Source organism: Lissotriton helveticus, chromosome 5_1 (genome assembly GCF_964261635.1).
Source record: "Lissotriton helveticus chromosome 5_1, aLisHel1.1, whole genome shotgun sequence".
NCBI classification, from domain to species: Eukaryota; Metazoa; Chordata; class Amphibia; order Caudata; family Salamandridae; genus Lissotriton; species Lissotriton helveticus.
The window spans coordinates 1,561,152,473-1,561,179,761 of record NC_136065.1 but is presented as its reverse complement, the minus strand read 5'-3'; the positions used below and the strand labels follow the sequence as shown (position 1 = coordinate 1,561,179,761).

The window sequence follows — 27,289 nt, the reverse complement described above, 5'->3', positions numbered from 1 at the left end:
GGGGCAGCCATTTTAGCAGGGAGAAAATCGTTGGGAGATCCGGTTTTTATATGGTTGATAAGAAGGGGCAGGTCTGAGTCACTGACAGTTGGAAATGAGAGTAGTGGGTTTTTATTCTGTATGGGCGGGTCATCAGAGGAGGAGGTTGTAGTTCCTGAACCCCTGGAGGCAAGGATTTTGTTGTAGATGAGATTAATTTTGTCCTCAAAAAACGTAGAAATCTCATCACAAAGTGATTGGGAGAATTCTTCAGGGCTCTCACTGGCTATGGGCTTTACAAAACTTTGTAAGATTTTAAACAACTCCCTAGGACTGTTACCTGCCTCAGCTAGCTGTTGGGAGAGGCTATTTTTCCTTGCTTGCTTAATGTTTTTATAATAGAGTGACTGGGCCTCTTGAAAGATTATCCTTTCCTTACTAGTTTTAGATTTCCTCCATGCTTTTTCTTTTTTTTTTTTTTTTTTTTTAAAACCTTTATTGAGAGACACGTATCAATACAAGCGCAGGCCTACAACCACAGGGGCCGGCCGCAAAATCAGGAGAGTCAAAAAGGAGCAACATCAATGTGTACGGTAAAATGAATACAGGATAGACGTGGAATAAAATCGCTACACAATAAGCGCCAGGATAAGAAAGGTTTCATTTTATGATTTATAGAGGAGGCAGCAGCCATATCTACCAGGGCGTCATGCAACATATACAGAAAAAGGGGGGGGGACGGGAGGGATACAGCCCCCCACGCAGTCAGATATCCACAGCAGAGCGAAGCCCAAAGACATCCCATGCCCCTCCAAGGGTTCAAATATAAAAGACAAATCATAGCAAGCGATTGAACGGGACGCCACATAAATAGCCCTCCCGCCCCGAAACAGGAGAAAGTGCAGACACTTACGAAACGAAGGAGAAAAAACAAAGGGACATAGCCCACCCCCTAGAAAGAAAGCAAAAAGGGACCATAGAATAAAACAAACTAAAATAACAAATACCCCCCCCACCCTACATCACTGTAATGGCTATGGCCTACCCCACTAAACAGCGTGCCTGTCGCCCAGAGTCACCCGAAATATAGAAGAAAGAGAAAGAAAATAATAACGGAGAAAGAAAAAGGAGAAAGGGAGAGAAAGAGAGGACAAAGAAGAGAAAAAGGAGAGAGGAGCCGGCGATCGAAATACAGAACACCTCCCCACCCGCAACAACGGATCACTAATCGAGGTCAGAGAGGAGACTGAGAAAAGCCTACACAAGAATGAAACAGGAACTGTCCAAACAATGAAGCCCGGAGACGCCCTTTAACAGAACGAAATCCCCACAGGCCCCCCGGCACGATCACCCCTGTCCACTTTTATGAAGAATAGAGCTGCCAGACCCCGGCACGGCCAAGGAACAGCATGACACAGTGGGTCCATACCAGTCAGGGAAGGCAAGTGGGATCTGCACGGAACACCTTCCCGGCCAACAAGAAGCAACCAGGAAAATTCGGCAGCAGTCAAAATGCAAAAGTACATCAAAGATCCACGTGGCCAAGCACAAAATCTGGGCTGTCCAGCACAAAGCAGAGAAATCAGGATGTAGGAAACACTGCAGCATCGGCACCGGGTCCACTCGATCCCACAGAATCGAACACTCCGCCGGAGATCCCAGCACAGCAGCTGGAAGAGTCTCAACAATACCAACTCGGGGAGACGACACCGCGACACAAAATGGCGGAGCAACCATGGCGGCGATCCGCAACTCCAAGTCCAGGCATTTTGTGGTAAATAAATAAATAATACCTCTATTTTTGAATGCTTAAATGAATAACAGATAGCTCAATAAATAAGAGTCAAGATTCGAGGTAGTAGGAGTTTTGCAGGTTTAATACAGCATAAGGACAGGAACAGGACAACCTGCACAGGAATAGGATGGCAGGGCCCGGCAGCTGCCGGGGCAGGATCTGGGATGAGCGCGCTGACTTTTAATAACAATACACGAACATATATACTAAAACAGTTGCATTACAGTACATAGGATAGGCGGAGCAGTGGGTGTGGTCAATAGCAGTCGCGAAAGATAAGGGTGAAAGTGGGTGTAACAGAGGCATATACATAGACATGTGATGCAAACGTAACAGAATATGTCATGAATGGGGCGGAGACATGGAGGGGGCTACCTAAGGAGCCGGGACCTCTGACCTAATGGTGCGCGCAAACTGGCAATGACGTGTTACTAGGAGAAGCTGGGGGCTACGAACTCTGTGCTAGGAGCAGAGACTGAAGTCTGGAGAGTCAGGGCGACATGTACCTAAGCAGTATCTAGTATCTGATGTTTTGAGAACATGTTGATATGAACTAAGAGTCAGGAGGGGAGAGGCTAACGGACTCTAAGACTGGAGCATGCATTATTCTACATGTAGTGCGTGATGAAGAATATTAAATGACCATTAATACAGTACTTCTCTTACATGGAGACGGAAAGGCTAGACAATGACGGAAACTATTGATGCAGTTCAGTAGCTTAGGAATGCAGAGAAGGAGGACTGAACTGATAACTGGAATCATAACATATTCTTGGCAGACTCAGAGGCAGAGCCAGGCTGAGCCGGGCACTGCGAGGCAGGAAGTAAGTGAAGGGTCGAGGATACAGGTGGGGGCTGTATCGCTCCTCAGCGAGGCTTCAGGAGACAGGAGACAGGAGCTGAATCTGGTGTCCAGGCCCTTCTGAGGCCTAGAAACGGGGACTTTACAATGGAATAACGTGCACACTGAGAAACGTGGCAACGTAACTTTACATAGGCCTGATATTCGTAGTATTCACGAGAACTGGAAACTGACATACTAGAGGTGGACACAACTGTAATTGCGTCTTTAATCGGTACATAGGGAATACATATGCATATTAATCATGCACAGATAACATATGATGGAGGACTCGTAGGGACACAGAACATGGCAAAATTTACTTTTCCACATTCCCTCCTTGTCACTACGTTTCCATCAGGAAACATCAATATTCATGATACCATCTATCATTTCATACAGTATCATTTGCTCGTCTCGAATTATCCTGGAACGGGATTTAGAACGGGGCTTGGGACTAGGAATACAAGAGGTAGCACAAATGCCGCAAATCGCAGGGCCACATTGTATACAGAGGCAGCAGCTGAATATGATCGCTACTGCAATACCTAGAAATGACAATACTTTCCATCCCCAGGCGGAAACTATGTTCCAGAACCAACCGGACCACGTCCAGGTGCCTGGATCTTGGTGTAACAGATGGGCAATTTTATGGAGTCTGGTTATAGCTGAATAAACAGACGGCGCGTTATTTGGAATGAAAATGCAGCAACTAGATCCGATGACTCTACAGGCCCCGCCCCTATCGGCCAATATGACGTCAAGGACGAGACGATTCTGTAAAACGACAAATCTCATAGCAGATTGCTCTTCAGTTAAGTTACCTAGGGCAGAGGCAGTCTCATTGACTACTGCTTCAAGGGTTCTGGTTAACCTACGGATTAGCTTACTATTCTGGATAGGTCCTATAAAGAAAAAGAAACCTCTGTTGAAATCTGTATATTGTTCTAGAGCAGTTTCAGTATAATCGACAATCGGGGACTCGACCTCCCTTTTATGTCTAATGTGTACTAGATGTGTGTTTCTGTGATAATCAGATGGGGCTAGGAAAACTGGTGGCAGTAGGAAGGCAATGTAACAGGTTCCCTCCCAATGGAGGGGCAGACGAACATATGCGGTCTGACCACAAATAAAATAAGAATGACGTGAAGCTTTGAAAATAGATTTCCCACTGTCACTATATTTGACAATAGTAGTACAATCGCTGTGTCCTACATGTACGGAACCATTATTTTTAACACATAATTCGCCTTTGACTGGTAGTACTGAAATAGCAGGTAAGTCTGGAGTGGAATCAGACTGAACATTCAGGACCATGAAATTCGAAGAATAATTACCTAAATTGTAAACTTCGTTTTCTAGATCTAACCCTGTTCTGTGGGGAAGACCTTGCTTGTCTGGGAAACATGTACTGTTAAGAAAAGACATATCTGTTGAGGATGACGTTAACGTGGACCATGCTCCACACGAACCATTATGTGAAAATGGATAAGGAAAGAGTGGCAGAACTCCCTTCGGTGTCTGGAAAGGGGGGAGTCGACCACACACCCAACAATTAGTAGCATTGCTGGTCTGGTGTGAATAATGTAACATGCGGATGAAAGAGTTATTACGCATAGCGAGGCGGTAAGAGAGTTCATGAGGAGGTAGATCACTAAACGTGTGCTCTACTGTAGCATTGGAAGACTTATTTACATGAGAAACTGGGAAATACAGGTAAAATGCATAACTGGTGCAGGAAATCATAATGCTGAGAAATAATATGAAACATAGGAAAACGATACATCGGATTGAGTTTTGACTAACTCTCTCACTATGGGGGTCTATTTTATACATGTCAGAAACCGGTCTAACCGTTTCACCTAGGGGAGGACTTAGACAATCAAACTGGCTGACTTATTTTACTAGACCTTAACTTGAGTTTATACTCCTGTTGCGGAGTTTTCTCTAACAGGGAAGGGTTCGTAGCAATGTCTTTTGCGGGACAGTCCTTAAGAATAGTACTTTGGCAGTCCTTTGAATCCTGGGCAATGTTCTTTGAGACTGGCTTCAATCCATAAAATTTCTTTATATGCGAAAGATGCACCCAGCCTTTGCGTCCCTCCAACTTCACGGCTGTACGGGTGGCAAGGAGGACCTGTCGGGGCTCCTTCCAGCGAGGCTCTAGCGGACTTGAGCGATCGAAATTCCGGACAAGAACCATGGATCCTGGAACGATTTCATGCGGTGCCACCTCGGTATTGTCTGGAAATGCGGCAGCAACCTGTGAACGACAAGAGTTGAGGGCAGACATCAAGGAAGCTAGGTAATCTGTCAGCATATTACTTGAAACATCGGTAATACTTCGGGGTCTAGGTGTACCCCACATATTTGGGGGGCGGCCGAAAACGACCTCATACGGGGACAGACCTGATCTGGAATGTGCGACCATGCGCATGTAAAACAGAGCAACTGGCAGAGCTACTAGCCAGTCCACACCTTTCTTTTGACAAACTTTTGCGATACGGATTTTCAAAGTCTGGTTATGTCTCTCTACGAGACCGGCTGCTTCAGGATGGCGTACACAATGGAACTTCCACTGGTACCCTAACAAAAGGGACACATGTTTCATGAGTTCAGATGAGAATGGCTGGCCGTTATCAGAATATACGACTCTAGGGAGTCCGTAACGGGGAAAGAACTCACGAACCAACTGCTTGGCAGTGGTCGCGGCTGTGTAATCTGGAACTGGATATGCCTCCGTCCACCTGGACAAAGCGCATACAACTACAAGGACATACTTGAAACCTCGACATCGCTCCATCTGAATGTAATCCATCTGGAGGACTTCAAAAGGGTGGTCAGGAGGCTGGAATCCACCTTGTTCCACCGGGACACTTTTACCTGGATTGAACTGACAACATATCATACAGGTACGGACTTTCTGCTTGGCTGCAGCTCGTAAATGCTTGTTGAACCAAATGTTCTGGATACTGTCTAACATGGCTTTTTCTCCTAAATGTGCTGGACTATGTGCGGTATTAATAATGACTTGAACCATAGAGTCGGGGAGAAACCATGTGGTTCTACCCTTCGTTACCCATCCTTGATCTGTCTGGACCCCTCCTTGTTCGGACCATTTCTTGATTTCATCGGGAGTAGCATGTAACTGGATATCTATGACATCTTGAGTAGGGTCCTTAACTGTCATACATGTAGTCGGATCTGGAGTGTGTGTCGGTGTCTTATTTACTGGAATGTCTGGTGTCTGAGCTGTAAGCTTGGCTGTGCGATCTGCTAGATTATTACCCTGGGAAATAATGTCAGTAACTTTCGTATGTGCTTTGCACTTCATGATAGCGATAGATGTCGGTAAATGTATGGCATCTAACAGAGCCTGAATAAGGAGACCATGCTGAATCTTGGTTCCATGAGAAGTCATGAAACCTCTCTCTTGCCAGAGCACTCCGAAGTCGTGTACAACTCCAAATGCGTAACGTGAATCGGTGTAAACATTAACTTTCAGGTTCTTGGCGTGTATGCAGGCTTGAGTCAGAGCAACTAGCTCCGCTGCTTGAGCAGACAGGGTGTCAATGCGGTGTGTTTCAATAACTTCAGTGTCGGTAGTCACTGCATACGCGGCGACTAGTTCTCCTGTACTTGTTCTCATACATGAACCATCCACATAAAGTGTCAGGTCTGGATCTGGTAATGGAATATCTGTCAGATCTTGTCTTGGCTTTGTCATGATGTTAACTATTTCCACACAGTCGTGTGTGGCAGAATTCGAAGTAACTGATGGTAATAGTGTAGCAGGATTTAAAACGTTGCAGCGTCTGATTTCTATGTGTGGCTGGAACAGTGTCAATTCATAACCTGTTAAACGTGCAATTGTCAGGTGCTGAGTTTGTGTTCGGTTTAAAAGAACTTCCACGGAGTGTGGAACCTGTACTGTCAGGGAGTGTCCTAATACTATGGAATCACTTTGTCTGATAGCTAGTGCTGTGGCTGCAACTGACTTGAGGCACGCAGGCAGAGCCTGGGCTACAGGATCTAATGTGCTCGAAAAATAAGCACAGGGCTTATATTGTCCTGCTTGATCTTGTGTGAGGACAGATAATGCTGTACCTTCGCGTTCAGTGACGAAAAGTGTAAAAGACTTACTGTAGTTCGGTGTTGCTAGAACTGGAGCTTGACATAGGGCTTTCTTTAACTCATTGAAACTAAGTGTATGTTCAGATGTCCAAGGGAGGACAGTCGATACGGCTGCCTCCTGTGTTGTTAACTGTATCAGTGGCTTGGCTAGAAATGCATACTGAGGAATCCATTGTCTGCAATAAGAAGTAAGGCCGATAAAAGCACGTACCTCCTTCTGGGTCTTGGGCTGAGGAAGACTCGCTATTAACTGAATACGGTCTGGTGTCAACTGCCTACCCCTCTTGGACAGTAAGTGTCCTAAGTAGACCACTTGCTGGACACAGAATTGAAGCTTAGAAGGGGACACCTTGTGTCCCATCTCGGCTAGGAAATACAAGACTGTAAGGGATGCTCGCTCGCAAGCACATTCAGAACGGGCTGTGATCAGTAGATCATCGACGTACTGGAGCAGGGCAGTGTCAGTTGGCATGTGAATGTTGTCTAGTTGTCTCTTGAGTGCTTGACTGTAAATACTAGGACTTTCTGTGAAACCTTGAGGAGCGCGTGTGAACATATAGCTCCTTCCGTTTAAACAAAATCCGAAAAGGAACTGGCTGTCTGGATGAATGGGGACACTGAAAAATGCGTTCTTGAGGTCTATGACTGTAAAAAATGAAGCTTCTGAATCAATGGCTGTCAACAGGGAAGAGATATCTGGGACGACTGGATACTGGGGAATAATACATTTATTAAGTTCTCGGAGATCAATCACTAATCGATATACTGGAGGTGCATTCGGATCAGTACGTTTCATGACAGGAATGATCGGAGAATTGCATACATTGGAGTCAGTTTCTACAACTACTCCTTGAGCCATGAGCTCGTCAATAATTTTGGATAAGGCTGCTACAGCCTCAGGTGGCAATCTGTACTGTCTGATTCGTGGCAGGACAACACCTGGCTTGAGAGTCACACGATGGGGTGTGATTTGCATAAAGCCAACATCAGTTGGACCTTGCGCCCATAGATGCTGCGGAACATTAGACAATCTAGGATCAAAATCTCGTAATACATAGTGACCCTTGAAGTCACATAGGAACAATCGTATTCCCTCTGGGGAACAGCATATAACTGCACCTAACTCTTTCAGTGTTTTAATGCCTAATAGATTATCTGGACATGACTTAGTAAGTAACAGATCAGTAGTGCGGGACAATGGACCTACTTCTAGAGTAACTGGCTTTGATATTTCATTTACGATAGGTTTTCCTGAAAATCCAAGGGAAACATTTCTTGAGCCTGAGAGCGGAGCCCCTGGAACTTCGGCGTGACTAATAGTGGTCCTACTTGCCCCTGTATCGATCAAAAACTTTCTGTCTTTCCCTAATACTTGACTGTGAACATAGGGACCTTCTTGATCTACAGGTATCTCGATGAGAGGCAAGCCTACCTCCCTCTCTAGGCTGTTTCATGAATACGGTTGATACTCTGGATACTCAGACTGTGCATACTGGTACATCTGCTGTGTAACATGCTGTTTTGCAGCGATAGGCTGCGGTGCTGTAACTGTCTGTGGTGCATTCTGTGGCTGAGAAGTCTGTGTAACTTGTTCTTGTCTCGGCGGACGTGGTCTTTCTTTAGTCTTACCGGTAGCTATATTGTGTTTCAGAACTGCACACTCGTTTATAAAATGACCTGGCTGTTTACAATAATTGCAGTTCCCTTTAACGGGAGCTGCAGGATGACTGGCTTGATTTGGACCCCTTTTCTGACTGTCTTGAGGAACAGATTGTGCAACTAGTACTTTCATTTTCGTGTCTTTCATACGTTTTCTCTCGTGATCTTGTTCTTCTCTGATTCTATTCTGGTGATATTGGAGCATCTGTAACATCTGGGACGGGGTATTAGCTTGCCAGGTACTTTCGACTTTCAAAACTCGGTTCTTAATTTGTGGACTTGAATTCTCGACCAATTTAGTAACAAAAAGATGAGGGTATGACTCACTACTTGTCTTGAGGCCACTGTTGATGCTAAAACATTTCTCAAATCTAGAATAATAATCACTAATATCTTCGTCTTGTTTCTGTTTACAGGCTGAGATTGCATCCCAGTCTTCCTTTCTTGTTGTCAATAATCTGGGTAAAACTTGTATTAATAATTCCGGTAATTCTTTACATTTATCTCCAAGACCGGTACCTGGTACTCGTGCCTTGTCTTCAGCTTCTAGAACTGCCCGATCGATCTTTTTCTCTCCCACCTCCCATTCTTTTTCTTTGAGTTTCTCATATACCCCTGCGGGCAACAAGACTTTTAACATTTTAATGATATCTGGATACGTGTATTCTCCCATACGGAGCATGTCCTTTAATTCTCGGTGGAACCCTGCTGGATCTTTATCATGACAGGGAATTAGCTTTTTCATCTCTAAGAGTTCCATCTTTGTGATAGGGGTGTAAACAAACACTCGTTGCATTTCACCACCGTCTGTCTTAACTGGATGTACTTCTCTTAACGGATTCTGTCTGTCTATGTAAAAGGGTTTACTTTCTGGGGGTGAGACATGAACAAAATGCGGGTTCAAAAACGTTCTGTATTTGTGGCGCTGTTCTAGAATGACACTAATCAAATCGGTACCTAAACCTTTCCATTTATACTGGAGTAACTCGTTCAGGACATCATGTAACGGACCTGGATCAGAATGTTGACCCTCATACAATGTAATGAGGTGCTGGATCATATACATACCCGCCAGTCGTTGCTCGGCTGGGGGCAATTTCATAAACATTTGTGCCACTATTTCGTCTGGAAAAGTGGTAGAATCAGTAGTCCATCGGACTGCTGATCGGACTAGTTCTTGTTCATGCATAGTACTTAACTCGCTATAACCGATTCGTGATTTCAGAATGTGATCGGTAGCTTGGAATACTTGTTCTAGAGAACCTTGTTCTGGTGCTGGATGGTGAAAAATTGACTTGTGTTCTCGGTGCAAATGGCGATCTGGAAATCTAGATTTTCCTACATACGCTATTCTGTCGGGATTCTCGTCCTCTACCTCTTCTGTAGGAGAGTCATTTTCTTTCTCGCTTACTTGTGCTGCTTTGCGTTGTTCGTGTATCCTTATTATTTCTTTACGAATCTTCTTATACATACTCTCTATACTACTGATGGTTCTGTGCTTACCCTCGGCTATATTATCACTCCACTTTGTCAGGGTTCTCATTTCGACTTGATCTTTGGTCGGATAATCTTGTTCCCTTATTAGACAATTAATCAGAAACTTTAATAGCATGAGCTGGACTTCAGCTTTTCTTTGGCACATGACATCACTAATACTTTCTGGATCATTCCCGGTACGGATGAAACGATATATTCTGTCTAGATCTTCTTTCATATCTGGTAGGGTGACTAGATACTCGGTCACCTTTCTTACGCGTAATGAATATAAAACCATATTATCCTCGCCTGGGACTGGATCATAGCCACATTCGGTAAGGGCTTTTCTTATTTCTGCAACAGACTGATGTCTGGGCGTACGCTGTGACGCTTGTGCATGTAATTCGGCTAACGTTAAACGCTTGTGTGGCGGCGGGGTTTGAGGAGTACCTCCCCCTGCGGCCCCTAAACTAGAGTCGTCTACTGATGCTCTTCGTCCTGGCAGAGTGGGAAATGGAAATGTAGGCTGGACTTGTATGGCGGGCTGGACCGGGGGTACCGTAACAGGTACTCCGGTGTCTGGAGGAGCGGGAAGTGCCTGATTTACAGGGACTGGCGGAGCGGGATTTGCATATTCTGGGACTGTGTCGTCCAAATAGGACGAAATGAAAATATCAGCTGCGGTCGGTTTGTGACGTAGCTTGGTCGGAACTAATGGTGGCGGGAAATTACTGGATGCCTCCGGGGTCGCTTTTGGCAAGCCCTCGGCAAGAAGAGGATACATACCCTTGATGAGGGCATGCCTCTGTCTGTCTGACTGTTCGGTTTTAACTCGTTCACCAATCTCGATTAATTCCCTTTCTTGGGCTCGTTCCAAGGATTCTCTACTTAATTCTGACTTTCTGATTTCTTTTTCGGTTCTTTTATGAGATTCTTTGCGCCATAACTCGATGGCATCTTTCTGTGACTGTCTGGCTTTCTTTTTCCATAATGCTTCTTCTACTCGCATGATGCATTCGGCATCCCATGTGCCTGATACAGGCCATCTATACTTTTCTTCTAACTGTTTGGTATACTCTACCCATAAATCTAGATACAATATGGCGCTTATGCCATGCTTCTGATACATAAAATGACCTGGACTGTCCCTAGGCGGGACAGGAACTGCTGCTTCTAACAGACCTTTTCTGGTTTTTAACTGACGCAGTTTTGAGAAGAGTGGCATGACTGAACTATAATCTGGACACAATACAATACACAATAAACACGATAATCACTTCGCACTCATACCACGACATTAAAATACATGAATAACATTCAGAATAACAGTTCGAACAGAATACTACCTGGAATACGGAAAACAGAATACATGAATTTTCTCGAGAACAGAACTGACTGGAACAGAAACTAGATGCACTGCTGAAACAGTACGAAACTTACCGGTCTCATACAGAGACACGTCAGGACCCGCATCCACCGAAGTGAACACTTCGTTTGTGGGTCTGTGTACCACCAACCCACGGACCAGAGTCAATTAGACTGACCCTGTCTAGATACTACCCCAGCAACGGTACTCACCGGGCAGCAAGAACGGAAGGCCTCGGACGGGACTGGACTGCTTCGACGCCGGACGGACGAACTTCGGACTTCTGTTACGGGTGGGCTTCCGGATACCTCGGACCTTGGACTCTCGGCTTGGGCTCTGGTCGGGACTCGCCGCGTTCCTCCACCGTCTCGTCTGGATGCTGGACTGCCTCCTCCGTCTCCTCCGTGGGCCTGAGGGATACTTGAAGCAGAAATATCTGCCGGTGCGCAGAAGAGTTCCGTCACGACTGCAGAGGGTCAGGGGGTCGGCGTGGCTTCACCGACGCGTGGGGAAAGGGCAAGTCCCTGTTCGGGCGCCATTATGTGGTAAATAAATAAATAATACCTCTATTTTTGAATGCTTAAATGAATAACAGATAGCTCAATAAATAAGAGTCAAGATTCGAGGTAGTAGGAGTTTTGCAGGTTTAATACAGCATAAGGACAGGAACAGGACAACCTGCACAGGAATAGGATGGCAGGGCCCGGCAGCTGCCGGGGCAGGATCTGGGATGAGCGCGCTGACTTTTAATAACAATACACGAACATATATACTAAAACAGTTGCATTACAGTACATAGGATAGGCGGAGCAGTGGGTGTGGTCAATAGCAGTCGCGAAAGATAAGGGTGAAAGTGGGTGTAACCGAGGCGTATACATAGACATGTGATGCAAACGTAACAGAATATGTCATGAATGGGGCGGAGACATGGAGGGGGCTACCTAAGGAGCCGGGACCTCTGACCTAATGGTGCGCGCAAACTGGCAATGACGTGTTACTAGGAGAAGCTGGGGGCTACGAACTCTGTGCTAGGAGCAGAGACTGAAGTCTGGAGAGTCAGGGCGACATGTACCTAAGCAGTATCTAGTATCTGATGTTTTGAGAACATGTTGATATGAACTAAGAGTCAGGAGGGGAGAGGCTAACGGACTCTAAGACTGGAGCATGCATTATTCTACATGTAGTGCGTGATGAAGAATATTAAATGACCATTAATACAGTACTTCTCTTACATGGAGACGGAAAGGCTAGACAATGACGGAAACTATTGATGCAGTTCAGTAGCTTAGGAATGCAGAGAAGGAGGACTGAACTGATAACTGGAATCATAACATATTCTTGGCAGACTCAGAGGCAGAGCCAGGCTGAGCCGGGCACTGCGAGGCAGGAAGTAAGTGAAGGGTCGAGGATACAGGTGGGGGCTTTATCGCTCCTCAGCGAGGCTTCAGGAGACAGGAGACAGGAGCTGAATCTGGTGTCCAGGCCCTTCTGAGGCCTAGAAACGGGGACTTTACAATGGAATAACGTGCACACTGAGAAACGTGGCAACGTAACTTTACATAGGCCTGATATTCGTAGTATTCACGAGAACTGGAAACTGACATACTAGAGGTGGACACAACTGTAATTGCGTCTTTAATCGGTACATAGGGAATACATATGCATATTAATCATGCACAGATAACATATGATGGAGGACTCGTAGGGACACAGAACATGGCAAAATTTACTTTTCCACAATTTCAAGGACAGGTCGATCCGCAGAGTAGCCAGGGCAAGCAAGACAACACTCCGTGTAGGGGCCGCCCAACTCAAACGAGGTCCGGGGAGAGCAAATGCAGCAACGTCCCTGTCTCCGGGAGGAAGACACTCCGAGGGGCCATCCGCCATCTTGAGCACAACACCCGCCGACATTGTCGCATCCGCCTCCAAGTCCACCCGGAGTGCCGGAGGCCACAGGACACACAGCCGATCCGCGGCGGATGGCGCTTGGCGGAGAAAGGAGAGTCACCAGAAGAACGGGCGTGCTCCCCACAACACTCGGGGGAGCCCTGCACCGGATCCCAGGCGGGACGATCAACAGGAGCGGGCTTCTCACCCGTGGGGTGCCGGACAGCGCGGCTTCTCTTCTTCGGTGCGGCCGGCAAACGGGCATGCGGGGCGGCCCACCATCGGGGGTGGGTCCGCTCCAGCGCTTCCGGCTCGCGGCTCTCAGGCTCCCACCATCGGGTCTCTCCACCGGTTCCGGACCGCCGGCCCTCCGAACACCTCCGGGCAGACACTGCACTCGAGGTCCCGGCGTCAAGGCCGGGAAGGCCAGCAAGACGACACGGGCAGAACGGAGAAACCTCTGCACGCCGGAGCCCCGGAAACAGACGGTAAGTGAAGGCTCTTCCTTGGCAACCGAATTCGGAACACCCCGAACAGGATGAAAGACAGGATAGGTGGCGGGGAGGAAAGGATCTCGGAGCGAGGCGTTTATGCGACTGTTCCGATCGCCATCTTGGCTCCTCTCTCCTCCATGCTTTTTCTAATCTTCTACAATTTTGTTTCTCTTTCCTGAGGTCGGGGGTATACCAGCTTTCTTGCTTGGTTGGAGGGTATTGCTTATGTAGTTTAAGCGGGCCAGGGTGTCGATGGCTAACTTGAGTGAGTTGTTAAATTTTTCTAGTGCCGTGTCTGCTGAGTCCTCATCTGTGAAAGTTGGTAATACCCAGTTTTCCCGCAGCTTTTCCACAGATATTTTGTGCCATTGGCGGCGCAGAATTGGCGGGAGTGCTGTTTTATGCACGGATTTAATCGGGCCAGTCAGATGAAACTCTATAAGAAAGTGGTCAGACCAATCAATTTCTTTGGCAGGTAGGCAGCGTATTTTGGTACTGTTTGAAAATAGAGAGTCCAAAATATGGCCGCCTATATGGGTAGCGCCGCTGTTTATTGCCTTTAGCCCCAGGTTGGCCAGGTCTGCTGTTAGTAAAATAGTTTCAGGATGTGCTGGATTATCCATGTGTACATTAAAATCACCGAGTAGGATGAAGTCCTCCTTGGCTTTAAAGTGTGGGGCTAATAGCTCCAGAAGAGATAGGGCAAAGGCTGGATTGGAACCTGGTGGGCGGTACACTAATGCGCCTTTCCAGGAAATATGACCAGCTGAGTTGATCTTAAAAATCATGGTTTCTACTTGAGGGCTTGACCTTTGCTCTAAGATTGTTACCTTATGTGCGTCTTTATATATGATGGCTAGGCCACCACCAACTTTATTAATTCTGTCAAAGTGTATGATTTTATAGCCTGATGGGACCCCTAGTGTTATCGCAGTGACCGTGTGGGGCTTCATCCAGGTTTCGGTTAAAAAACATATGTCCGGCTGCATAGAGAAGATAAGATCCCAAACCTGAAGTTGATGTTTTGGGAGAGATCGAACATTTTGAAGAAGGCATTTTAGTCCCTTTAGGGGAGTTGTTATTAGAGTGTTTTCATTAGAGCTCTTCCTTATAGTTAGAGATTGGAAACGGCATTTTAAGCATGAAAAACCGCCCTCCAGATATTGACAAGAGATTCGGGTCCCACAGTTTTCGGCAGGTTGTAACTCTAGGAGACTTTTGGCGGGGTATGTTATGGATGTCATGCTGGCGGCGTCACAATCCGTAGAGATAGGGCCCAATGCCCCCATGCCTCGCACTGTCGCGGACGGGCGCAGACGGGCAGCTCTTTGGCTGGTCTTCGGCGATGCTGCGCGCGATCGCTGCGCGCTTATGGGGGGCGATGGCTAAATAGGCCCTCTGAAAGCATCAACTAGAGCGCTAACCGCTTAGGAAGTGCCCCCGAAGGAAGTGACTGGCTCTCCCTGACCCGCCCTCCGCGCAACGGTGTAGGCTACCGCGTCAGAACGGGGCGGGGCAGGAGGAAAGACGAGCACAGGCTTCTTGATTTGCAGTGAGTGTTCCCTCCCCCTTGTATTCAGGTTTAGGAAGGTGGTACAGATGGCGCCAATTCAACAAATATGGCGATGTTGCAATGCGTGCTATAGAAGTGAATTTTAAAACTAAGTGAGCAAGTTAAAAAGAAGGTTCCGTTTTGCTATTTGCACATTGACATCGTTTTTAAATCAACAATGGTTAAAAAATATGCAGGCAGTTCAAGTCTCTCACATGCAACAGTTTTTAACTCAGCGCGAGGCACATTCGTGATTACCTTAGCAGGCAAAGCGGAGCGGGGACTCTGCCACCGTCACCCTTCCGCAGCTTGCAGGTGTTTGGGCTCCGCCTAAATAGGCGCTCTGAAAGCATCAACTAGAGCGCTAACCGCTTAGGAAGTGCCCCCGCAGGAAGTGACTGGCTCTCCCTGACCCGCCCTCCGCGCAACGGTGTAGGCTACCGCGTCGGAACGGGGCGGGGCAGGAGGAAAGACGAGCACAGGCTTCTTGGTTTGCAGTGAGTGTTCCCTCCCCCTTGTATTCAGGTTTAGGAAGGTGTTTGTATTACCAGTCTTCTGTTTCTGAGTTTATTAAGGGCACAGTGGCTGCTTCAAACTGGATTTTGGTGGTATATGTATATGAGAAGACTCTAGGGCTACCATGAAATGAAATGAGTTGTGATACTTATAATAAGTGCAAACTGTCACTCTGAAAGGAGCCTCCTGGTGCTGTACAGATACCAAACTTAGCAATGGAGAATGGAGACCTAGATGAAGGCTAGACAGAGTTTGTCTAATGCTCCATAAATTCAGGTCTATAGGGCCTTCCTAAACTGCATTTCAGTTTCTTTTGTTCTCAATTTGTTTGGCACGAGATTCCAGGCCTTTGCATCTAACAGTTGCAGATTTCCTTCCCCGCGTTTTAAGTTTAAAACCAGGCGGTTTGAGTAGGTTTGCGGACGAGGATCTAAGTGTCCTTGGTGTAGTATATGGTGTGAATTGAGTGGAAAGATATACTGTCCCCAGTTGGCAGATCGCTCTGAAGGTGGTGACAAGAAGTTTAAATAGAATTCTCTTGTGTAGCGGGAGCCAGTGAAGAAGCCCTACAGGGAAGTTTTAACACCAATCTGGCTGTTGCGTGCTGCACTACCTGCAGCCTCTTCAGGTTTGATTTTTTAACCCCTGCCAGGAGGCTATTACAGTAATCTAGGCGTGAAAATATCAGGGCCACCGCAACTGTTTTCCTCGCTGAGAGCTGAATCGAATCAAGAAATGTTTTCAATGTTTTAATTAGGCCGAAGCAGGTCCCCGCCACCTTAAGTGCATGGGGTTTAAAGGAAATGGAGGAGTCAAACCACACCACTAGATTTTTGGCCACCTCCCCAGTGGATGGGGTGGGCTGCTCCATCCTCCGACTACCAAACCTTGGGTTGAAAGGGATTATTTTTTTCTATCTCCAGGATTTCTGTCTTATCCGTGAAACATCGGAGGTGATTGTTTTTCATCCATTTGATGACATCCGTAAGACAGGATTTGAAGTTGTCTTCTGCTTCCATGGAGTGTTTATCAAAGGACAGGATCAGCTGCGTATTGTCAGCGTAAGATGTTGTCTCAATCCCATAAGACGAAATGAGGGAGATAAGAGGAGCCACGTATATATTGAATAAAAGCGGGCTAAGTGAGGAGCCCTGTGGGACTCCTGTTGTGATGGTGCGTTCTGAGGAGTACACCCCCACATCCATCCCTCACAGCCACGTTTAGTGTGGTGAAGACTTTCGCCATATTGAAAATGCCCATGGGGGTATTCGTGGCTTTGGAATCTATTGACCCATTGGTTAGCGCAGGCCCAGGAGTCATTCCCACCCACTAGCTGGTTCAAGGCATAAGTGTGGCATCTCCAGGCTTCCACTTCAGAACACTCCTGGCCCGAGTAAGGGGCCCCAAAGGACGACCTGCTCTTTTTTTTTTTTTTTTTTTACAAAGAAGAAAACTCCAAGGGTCATAAGGGTGACCTCCTGTTCAAGCAACAGGGTACTACAAGCTAAACGAGGCCTTTCGTGCAACTGTCAGCTGACCATTGGTGCCTGGACCCTGCTTTTGGCTTCTGCCTTGGACCCTTGTAAGTCTCCAAGTGACTCCCTGGACGTCTTCAGGAGTTTAGAAATGTAACCCAGTGATAGATTGGAACTGAGAGGACTAAGTCAGAAAGTACATTTTTAACCAGGACAAACCTGATTTACCTATCCGTCCTGAGCTGCTTCGCGGCCTGCTTCAAATGGTGCCTCAGTCCTGGTCTACCACGTCCATACACTATCATTGTACTTCTTGAAGTTATTCCTTCTTAAAATTTGACTGAGGTCTACATCTCAACTAACTGTGGCTTTTGGACAATCCGGACCTGGCAGGCACTGGCCCAAAGACACCATTGCCAGGCACCCAGTTAGCTGTATCACAATTTCCAATAGAAGGCAGACCAGACCGACAATTGCCCTCAAAAGAGAAAGTGACTTCCCACTTGGCAAGCAGTGCTGAAGAGCTCATTTAGGTGATGAAACAATTGTACTTCTGCCTGTCTGCTACTGGCTGCTGGTGGGAGGGATGGTCACTACAATACCCTTAGAAACCAGGACGGCAAATGAAATGCATTTTTTTCCATTTGAGGTACTGCTGCCCCAGGGAAAGTAAGCAATCACATACATTTTTAAAGAAGACATCCTGGAGAATCAAATGATAGTTGATCCTGTGTGTCCTTCAAGGTTTCCAAGTCCATCTTCTACTTGAAGGAGCACTAGTGTGCCGCATCTACTAGCAAAACATTCAACTGCAAATAGCCTTGCAGTGGCTGTCTGGTGTTCCTGGGTTTTAATGATAAGAATTACTTTATTTAAACAAATAGGGTTACTGACTGCCAGTGTGTGAGAGGTTGTACTAGAGCAGTGTGTGCTACATTTTGAGAAGAAAATATGGCATTGTTTAATTGCTTTGTGTATGAGGAGGTGGTGTACATTTCTGAAAACTAAAATTTACACTGCCTCTCCACTCCCTAAGATATTTATTTTTTCTTTCAAGTTCCTCTGTCCCTGATTTTTGTCTTTGCATTTCTGAGGGTCCCTTCTGTTCAGTAGTGTGGATGTGAAGTAACCTTTTGTCTTTTTCTTTATAGAAAACTCGCCGTGAGATTCCATGCTTCTGGGAGAAACGGATTTCGGGGTGCCAGAAGGCGCACTGTCCTTACAATCACACCAACGGCCGCTATGTGAACGGGATCTTCATACCGCCAAACAAACGTTTGTGATTCTCTATTCTATTCTTGATGTAAAATTAATTTGATCTGCCTCTCTAGAGTAACTGCAGTTCCTTAGCTGTAATCCTCTAGGTTGATGGGACTACCACTGTTATCTGTCTGAGCCTTGTGGGATAGGGAGGTACTAGTGCCTAGTGCTGCATTGGCAAGATCTTCAGCAATTGATTTAAAGAAATAGGGCAGTATAGCCACTGTGATGCTTTTGCCCAGAAACGGGATAAAATCGTAGGATGTGATTGAGAAGAGACAATCTTTCTTGGAAAACCTGTGAGTTTCTACAATTGTCTGCTGGTGGATGCTCTAAGATGTGATGTTTTTCTTTTATAGCTGTAACGATCAGGCCAGAGTCTGCGGAAGACTCCATGAAGTCCCAAAGGTCTCCCCTGCCAAACACCTCTCCGCAGATCCGTGGAGTCATAAATGTGGAAAATGGGAAGGTCCCAAGCCCCACACATCCACCTGTTGTTATAAATGCTGCTGATGACGATGATGAGACTGATGATGAGAGTGATGATGAAGACGAAGACCACCAAAACGGTGACAATGGTGACATAGATGATGGTTGGTATTTCTTGCTTTCATTGTCTTTCGTGCCTTTATGAACTGATGATGTGAACAAGCATTCAACTACTCATTTGTTAGGACTTCTTCCTTTAGCCACAAAGGTTGCTGAGCAAGTTAAGCGCTCGCTGGTGACTTGTGGGATCTTGTATTCATGTGTTTGAATTCTGTCCAAGTCAACTTAGTCTAAATGTTTCCAAGTTTGATAAAATTAAGTACCATTATATTGCTTAATGTTAACATCAGTTATTTACAATGCCTAGAAGTGGTAAAAACTGGATAACAACAAAAAAAAGCATTCAAGAACATTGGTGAGAAGTGCAATTTGTAATTTCATAACCATGAACTCTAGACTGGACCCTTAACACTGGCAGTGCGATTAGTTATGGTAGTGATCAGTTGATGCCCACCTTGTACTTGAGCTTGTCTGATCAGCAGGAAGCCTGTTTGGCATGTGTTACAGCTTCACTCAGTAGTTGGGCGTTGGCCAAGGCCTTTTTAATTTAACAAACATGTATAGACATGTAATTCTTCCCTATTAGGGCTTTAATAATAACTTAAGAAATACATACTTAAAAGTAAGATTGAGATTTGGATACCTGAATTACAGATCACTTAAGTGTAGAATTATAAGATGATATAACGGAGACTGACAAAGATGATATTTATATGTGGAGTATTGGATACAATATACCAAGTAGTTGCAAAGGTATGTGTAGGACGCTGGCTCTTTATATAGTGGAGCAAAACGAGTCCAGGCAACCGTTATTAGGTTACGGAGGCGAGAATGATAAGACTAAATGTTTATTTGTGGTAGTGTGGGCGAGCAGTTTCGGCTTATCAGAGGGCAGTGCTAAGCCTTTGTTGTACTCACAGAGGCAATAAATAAGACATACACTCAAGAATAAATCCGAGACCAATTTACAAAAATATAACGTATTTTTATATACATTTTGATACCAAGAACTTTATCAATTAAGTACTTTTTAAAATATCTATTTTTACAGGTAAGTAAAATGTTCGCTTAAATGGGTCTTTACTCGGCAATGCTTTACTATGGGAAAAAGGCATGTGGTGCAGATAGTTATTTATGATCAGTTTCTGGGGTCTCCTTCAGGACTTAGGGCTGTAGGGGGCCATGGTCCAATGTACCACCAGCAGTTTCTCGTCACCTGCTCTGGGGAGTCTGGGTGCATAGGTGCTGGTCGGGTTGGTTTCTTTACGCGCTACATTTGTGGCAATAGGCTGCAGAGGGGGACTCTGTGACAAGTCTCTGAGCTCCCAAACGGGGGCTCGGGTCACAACGGTCCTGGCGTCCTCTCACTCGGAAAGAGGACAGATCTGTCCTTCAGGAGTACAGGTACCTCCTCCTGGGTAGCTGCTGCGTCGGGCTGGCCTGGGAGCCGCAACAGAGCAAAACCAGACTTTGCTTCTTCTGTGCCTGCGGACTGCAGGACCATTGCTCCTCTACTCCAAGGGAGATGTCTAGCAATTTGTGAAGGGTTGGCAGTCTGTGGGGTTCTTGGTAGTTGCACAGCTGCAGGATATGTCAATTGGTCACGATTGTCGAGACTGGTGCAGGCAGGCTGGTTTTGGTGCCAAAAGTCTACAGCAGTCTTCCTTCCTCGGTTTCTTGTAGCTCTTCTTTGTCCTCTTCTTCTGGATCTGTTGAATTAAAGTTCCTGACATCAGGGTTGCCTCCTAAATACTTAATTTAGGGGCATTAAGGGGAGTGACATGTAGTAGCCAATGGACTACTTACCTTTAGGGTGACTACACCCTCTATATGACCACTGCCTGTGGGAAGTGGGCATAACCCTGACCCAGTGAGCCTAATTCCACCAAAACCAAGAAGGTTGAAATTTAAATTTTGTGTTCACATCAGGGGGCCCACCTCGTGGATGGAACTAGCCTGATAGGGAACGTCCCTCCTGACTAGCTAATTTTCTCGCTTCCCTGTTCACTTGTAATATATAAGAATCGACATCACAGGGGCATATCACTAAGATATGTCCACACTTTTAGATTGGTGCACCCTGCCTTAGGGCTGTAAGGCTTGCTGTAGGGGAGACTTACCTATACTCCATGTTGTGTCTTCATCTATCTCTTTACCATGTCACCCGCCCTGCAATGGCAGTTTGCATGAGTGTGCTGAGGGGTCCCTTGCGGTGGCATAATACATGCTGCTGCCCTTGGGGATCTCCTTTAGTATCTATGCCCTAGATACCTGTGGTACCATTTGTTTGGGACTTACAGGAGTGCTAAAGGTATTGCCAATTGGGGGCATAGTTTTAGAGAAAGAGATGTTACTGGGGACCTGGATAGCTGGAAACCAGTGCACTTCTATCAAAATTGCATCGAATACCATGCAAAAAGTAAGAGTGGCCATGTCAAAAAAGGGCACTTTTCTATAGTATGTAATCTACAGTGGCTGATGGTTATTGAAAATTAGTCTTTAGTTATGGTGAAACAGGACCGAAATATCATTTGGAACAAGAAACTTGATATCAAAGTAAAATGAATAAGTGGAGACTTGAGATGAAATGTACAATTTAGATACGAATTGAGAGAAATTAAGCAGGCCAGTAACTGGTAGAGACTATGGGCTAGATCAACCCTAAACCTATGGTTGCCTTACTGGACATAGACAAGGCATTCAACTTGCTGAGAAGTCCTTCCCTCCTGGGGGTGGCTTGCGAAGGTGGGTTTGGGACTGGAGTTCCTGAAATGGGTGACTCAATGAAGTATGCACCCGTAGGCCAAAAATAGGCACCTGACACAGGATCCTGGGGCACTTGCCTGTACAAAGGGGTACCAGATAAGGGTGCCCCGTCACACATATTATTTGCAATAGTTATGGTGGAACACATATTATTTGCAATAGTTATGGTAGAAATAGTGTAGGTAGGCTTGCCACCTTCAGCCTAGTACCACAGCTAAGGTGGGCTAATGTGAGGTGGACATTATTTTTCAGAAGGAGCCATCTTTGTGATGGCATACTTAGGAATTCTAGGACAGGGTTAAGCCCACTTCCTCACTGGAGGTGTTCATATAGGGAGAGTAGTGACCCTAAGGGTCAGTAGCCAACTGGCTACTACCCTACAATCCTGTAACACCCCTAAATTCAGTAATTTGGTTAGTCCCTGGTACCAGAGAAGTAGATCCTGACGCAAGAAGAAGAGAGAGGACACAGTAGAGCCGCAAAAGCAGAGAGGAGAAGCAGCTGACCTGTTACAGCCCCTGCTGGCCTGACTGCATCTCTCGTCGAAAACTGCACCAAAGCCTGCTCATCATTCTACTGTTGACTCCGGAAACCTGGGAGGACTGACTTCCTTAAAAAAAACTCAAGACCTCCCATCAACAACAGACCGGTTGTGAAGAAACTCCAAAAGAGAAGACTCTGAGGCCTCTGGAACTGCCAAAACCTGACACCGGAAACCACCACTGAATCCATAGACTCCGGCCCAAATTGAAGTGACCACCAGTGTCAATAAGGTCCTCCAGAGCTCGAGTCACCGTGTTTTCACCCCTCATGGGCTCCCCGATGTCGCTGGCAGCCTCTGCACTTAGGCCCTCTTGACTGCTACTGTTCCCGGTAAGAAAACCCGATGCCTAAAGACACCTGCATCCGGCTGTGGAGAAGAGGACCCTAGGTGTCCCTTCATCCCGGGTATCACAAGTCTTGAAACCCCCTTTTGGTTCATCCCGACTGGCTTCCTGGCCAGAGCCTGCAGCCTCTTTCTGCAGTGACCGATCTCCATTGAAATACATTGGGCTTCCGAAGCTGTTTTGCACCCGGCCACCCATGTGCTGCTGTTTGTGTTCTGTTGGTGCTGCTGTAGACCTTTCCCAACACTCACCTTAACTCTTTGAGATTTGTCTTGTAATTCGCTGTACTATATCTGTTTGCAGAACGTGTTCTTGCTTCCATAAGATAACATTGCAGAACTCCAAAATTGCACTGTATCTTTTTTTTAAGTGAAAAGAGTTTATATTTAAAAACGTACGTACTTGAACGATTTTTCTCTGATGCCTAAATATATATTAAGTTACTTATTATTTTAATAAATTGGTATGGATCTCCTTCTTGAGTGGTTCGTATAATTTATTGATTATTGTGTGTATTTGTAAATGTCTTGCACCCCTCTGTGTTAAGCCTGAAGCCGCTCGACCACACTACCCCTTAACAGAGCACTTTGGGATTGCATATTAAGCCTGTGTCCACTCATACAGGAACCACTGGACTTTTCACACAGTGTATCAGATTTTTGCTATATCACATAAAGAGCCAGCTTACTACATTGATGGTGCAGCAGTACGATACAAATCTTGACATTTGCTGTACCACTTGGTTGATAAGTGATTCCACACAGGAATCCAAAATTGTCTCTAGCTAAAAATATTTTTTTGATAGATTTTTTAAATAGCTGTTAGGGCCTTGTTTAAGTCCTATGCCAAACTGTTTAGAATGTAAAAAGTAGTAAAGTAAGTTAAGCCTTTAGTCGTACTTAGCATTTTTAGGTTCTGAAACATTTCCCAACTACTTTAAAAAAACATGTCTGTAGAAGGGACCTCCAAGGAACTCACCCAGGCTTCTATCAGCCCCTTAGGGTTCCCCAACTTAAGGAGCTGTGTAAGGCTTAGAAACTTGCCATGGGACCTAAACACGCAAAAGCTAATCTGCAGCAGTTGCTTGCAGGAAACGACAAGGCCTTGGCAAGTAAAAGTTCCCCACTGGAGAAGATTAGAAAGACCATGAGGTGGATTAGGTTGACAATGACATCAGCTCTGCCCCCTCAGATAGCAACTCCACTGGGAGCACTCCTAATAGTGCCCCAGAAGAGAGAGACCCTGAGATGAAGATCTTCAGAAGCTAGCCTGGAGGATACCATTAGAAGCAAAATTCCTGGTCTAGAATACGAAAGGATTGAGAGGGGCCTAGGACCTAACTCTAGCGGCAGCAAACATATAAATAGGGAATAAGGTTTTGACCCTCAAAATCCCAAAGGTATTGTCCCAAATTGACCCAAAATACTCGGAGGGTGATGATATCACGAAAATGGTTTACAGCCTTTGAGACGGCCTATAAAATGAGACAGCTGAACACGAAGTATTGGGGCTCTCTTCTTTGGGAGCTATTGACACTGAATGAGGCAGATGCTAAGTCTTATGACCTCATGAAGGACACTCTGAGGGCTTGGACTCCCCACTGAAGAAAACAGGATCAGGTTCAGGGAGACTCAAAAAACCCAGAGTCAGTCCTGGGTAGATTTTGTTTGTTTCAGTAAACACTAGGTTGCTGGTTGAAAGGTAACAATGTGCATGAATATGATGGGCTTTATAATGTGATTAAACAGTATCTGTTAAATAACTGTTATCAGGAGAAATTACATCACTACCTGGTGAATTTAGGCCCACTTTCTCCTCCAGAGTTTGGGAAGTAGGCAGACCACTGGGTCATGACAAGGGTGACCAAAACTACCACTGGTGAGGGTGACCAAAAGAAAGAGAGGGGTTGCTAAGCCTCCCCTCCCCCAAGTAAAGGTGGTGATCAAAAGTAGTGGCTTATGCTACCAGGTATCCTGAAGCAATTCCCCTAAGGACTACTACTGCTCCTGCACTAGCTAGGACCCTCATTGGTATCTTTACCAGAGTGAGTTTTCCAAAGGAGGTGGTGTCAGACAGACCTACAAACTTGATGTCTGGTTGCCCGAAACACATGGGAAGAATGTGGAGCGACTTACAAGTTCACTACCCTATATCACCCACATACAAATGTCCTTGTTGAGAGATTCAACAGGACCATGGAAAGTATGATTGGTAGACTCCCTGAAAAACTGAAAAGGAGATGGGATGTCTTACTGCCATGCCTGTGTGTCTGCCTACAGGGAAGTGCCACAGAAGGAAGTAGTGCTTTCCCCCTTTAAACGTCTGTTTTGTCATCCTGTAAGGGTACCATTGTGTCTTGTAATGGAAGGCAGGGAGCCTAAACAGGACATTATGTCAGAGTACACAAAAAAGCAAAACAAACCCTTGAGGCCAGCAAAACAAAACCTTGAGGCCAGCAAAGAGCTCCAGAAGCTCTGGTATGGCCAAAAGGCTGTACTGGTGGAGTTCCAACCAGGGCAGAATGTATGAGTTGTAGGGCCCGAGGCTCCTATGGCTCTCCTATGGCTCTCCCGGACAAATGGAGTGGGCCCTACCCTATCCTAGAGAGAAAAGGGGAGGTCACATATCAGGTGAACCTAGGCAGTTGAAGGGACCTCATAAGATTAATCCATGTCAACCGCCTTAAACCCTGTCATGACAGGGCTGAAATGACCATGCTTATGGTCACAGATGAGGATAAGGAAGCAGAGAGTGAACCTCTCCCTGACATCCTGCCCAACAACTCTAAAGATGGGTCAGTTGAAGAAGAGGTCTTATTTATTTATGTATTTAAAAAGTTTTATATGGCGCTAGCTTGACCCGTGGGTATCAGAGCGCTTTACATACACACAGGAGAGAAAAAGAATTGCATTACATAGTAGGACCTAAAGAAGCAAAAGTTTTTTCAGACACTCTCACTGCCTAACAGTAGACTGATTGCAGGCAGGTCCTTCATCAGCATGCTGAGTTCTTTTCTTTGACCCCTGGTCAGACCAACTGGTGTACACATAATGTGGACACTGGGGACAGCCTACCTATCAAAAAAAATTTACAGGTTGTCTGATAATGTCAAAGTGAGCATCAAAACTGAAGTAAGCAAGATGTTGGAATTGAGTCATTGAACCCTCTGATAACGCTTTGGCCAGCCCAGTTGTATTGGTCCCCAAACCCCACACCCGAGGTGGAAAGCAAGATTGAGGTTTTGTGTGTACTATAGGGGCCTTAATGCTGTAACCAAGACTGATTCACACCCAATTCCTTGGGGCTGATGAACTAATTTACAGATTAGCAGCTGCCAAATATCTTAGTACTTTTGATCTGACATGAGAGTACTGGAAGAAAGGTCTGACCCCGGAAGCAAAAGAGAAATCTGCATTATCGACCCCAGATGGGCATCATCTGTTTACTGTTCTGCCCGTTGGAGTAAAGAATGCCCCTGCCTCCTTTCAAAGGTTGGTGAATAAAGTCCTGCTGGGTTGGAGGCTGCTAGTGCAGCATATTGTGATGATATTGCTGTCTATAGTTCCACTTGGCAGGATCACCTGATCCACTGTGGCAAGAATGTCAGGTTCTGCTGAGTGCAAGTCTCATGATCAATGGAAGCAAGTGCCAGATTGTATACTTGGGCCACCAGGGCAAAGATCTGTTGTATACTTGGACCACCTTGTAGGTGTAGGCCAAGTTAAACCCTTATAGCCCAAGATCTAAACAATGGTGGACTTGGTAGCTCCAAGAACCCAGACTCAAGTCGGGGCATTCCTTTGCTTGACTGGGTACTACAAGAGGTTTATGAAGGGGTATGATACCATTGTGGTACTCCTCTCAGAGGTGACCTCCAACAAGCAACCAAAGAAGGTAAACTGGACAGTGAGCTGTCAAATGGCTTGGTACACTCTGAAGGAAGCAATGTGCTCAGCATTCATTCTAAAAGCTACAGATTATTCTTCACTTCATAGTGCAGACTGATGCCTCTGAACATGGGATAGGAGCGGTCCTATCCCAGACCAACGATGATGGCAATGACTAGCCTGTTGCTTTCATTAGCAGGCGGTTGCTCTCCAGAGAACTGCTTTGGGGTGCCATTGAGAGGGGAGCCTTTGATGTGCGGTGGTCCCTGAAGAAGCTGTGATCATACCTTTTTGGTACTCACTTCCTTGTACAAACTGACCACAGGCCTCTCAGATGTCCGATGCAAATGAAAGGTAAAAACCCCAAACTGTTGAGGTGGTCCATCTCCCAACAGAGAACAGACTTTACCAGTGGAACACAGAACTGGGACTGACCATGCCAATGCAGATGGCCTTTCATGGTTTTTCCACTTAAAAGATGAAGACTTGTTTGGGAAAGATTAGTTTAATTCTCTTTTGTTTAGGGGTGTAGGAAAAGGCCCTACTTTTTGCCTGGTATTTGATGTAATTTTAACTGTTGGGCACTGGGTTTCTGCTAAAACAAGGTAATTGTTCAATTGTTCCCTAATTAGCAAGACCTTTAGCATCTCTAAGTCCCTGGTAAATGGTACCTCTGGTAACTAGGGCATGGGTACTGAAGTAGGTCCCTCGTGACTACACTATGTATAGTGCCACCCTAAGGGACCCACCACCGAACTCCGGC

At 45.9% G+C, this 27,289-nt stretch overlaps 1 protein-coding gene across 3 annotated transcripts in view; it reads left to right on the top strand.

Moving 5' to 3' along the window:
• The window catches only part of LOC144755579 (zinc finger CCCH domain-containing protein 11A-like), a 223,659-nt gene that overhangs the window by 123,729 nt on the left and 72,641 nt on the right, over positions 1 to 27,289 (top strand). For all 3 annotated transcript variants that reach the window (XM_078644670.1, XM_078644671.1, XM_078644669.1), the window contains 2 exons: positions 18,329 to 18,452; positions 18,797 to 19,030. In XM_078644670.1, coding sequence (XP_078500796.1) covers positions 18,329 to 18,452; positions 18,797 to 19,030 — 358 coding nt within the window. The remainder of the gene's footprint in view (positions 1 to 18,328; positions 18,453 to 18,796; positions 19,031 to 27,289) is intronic.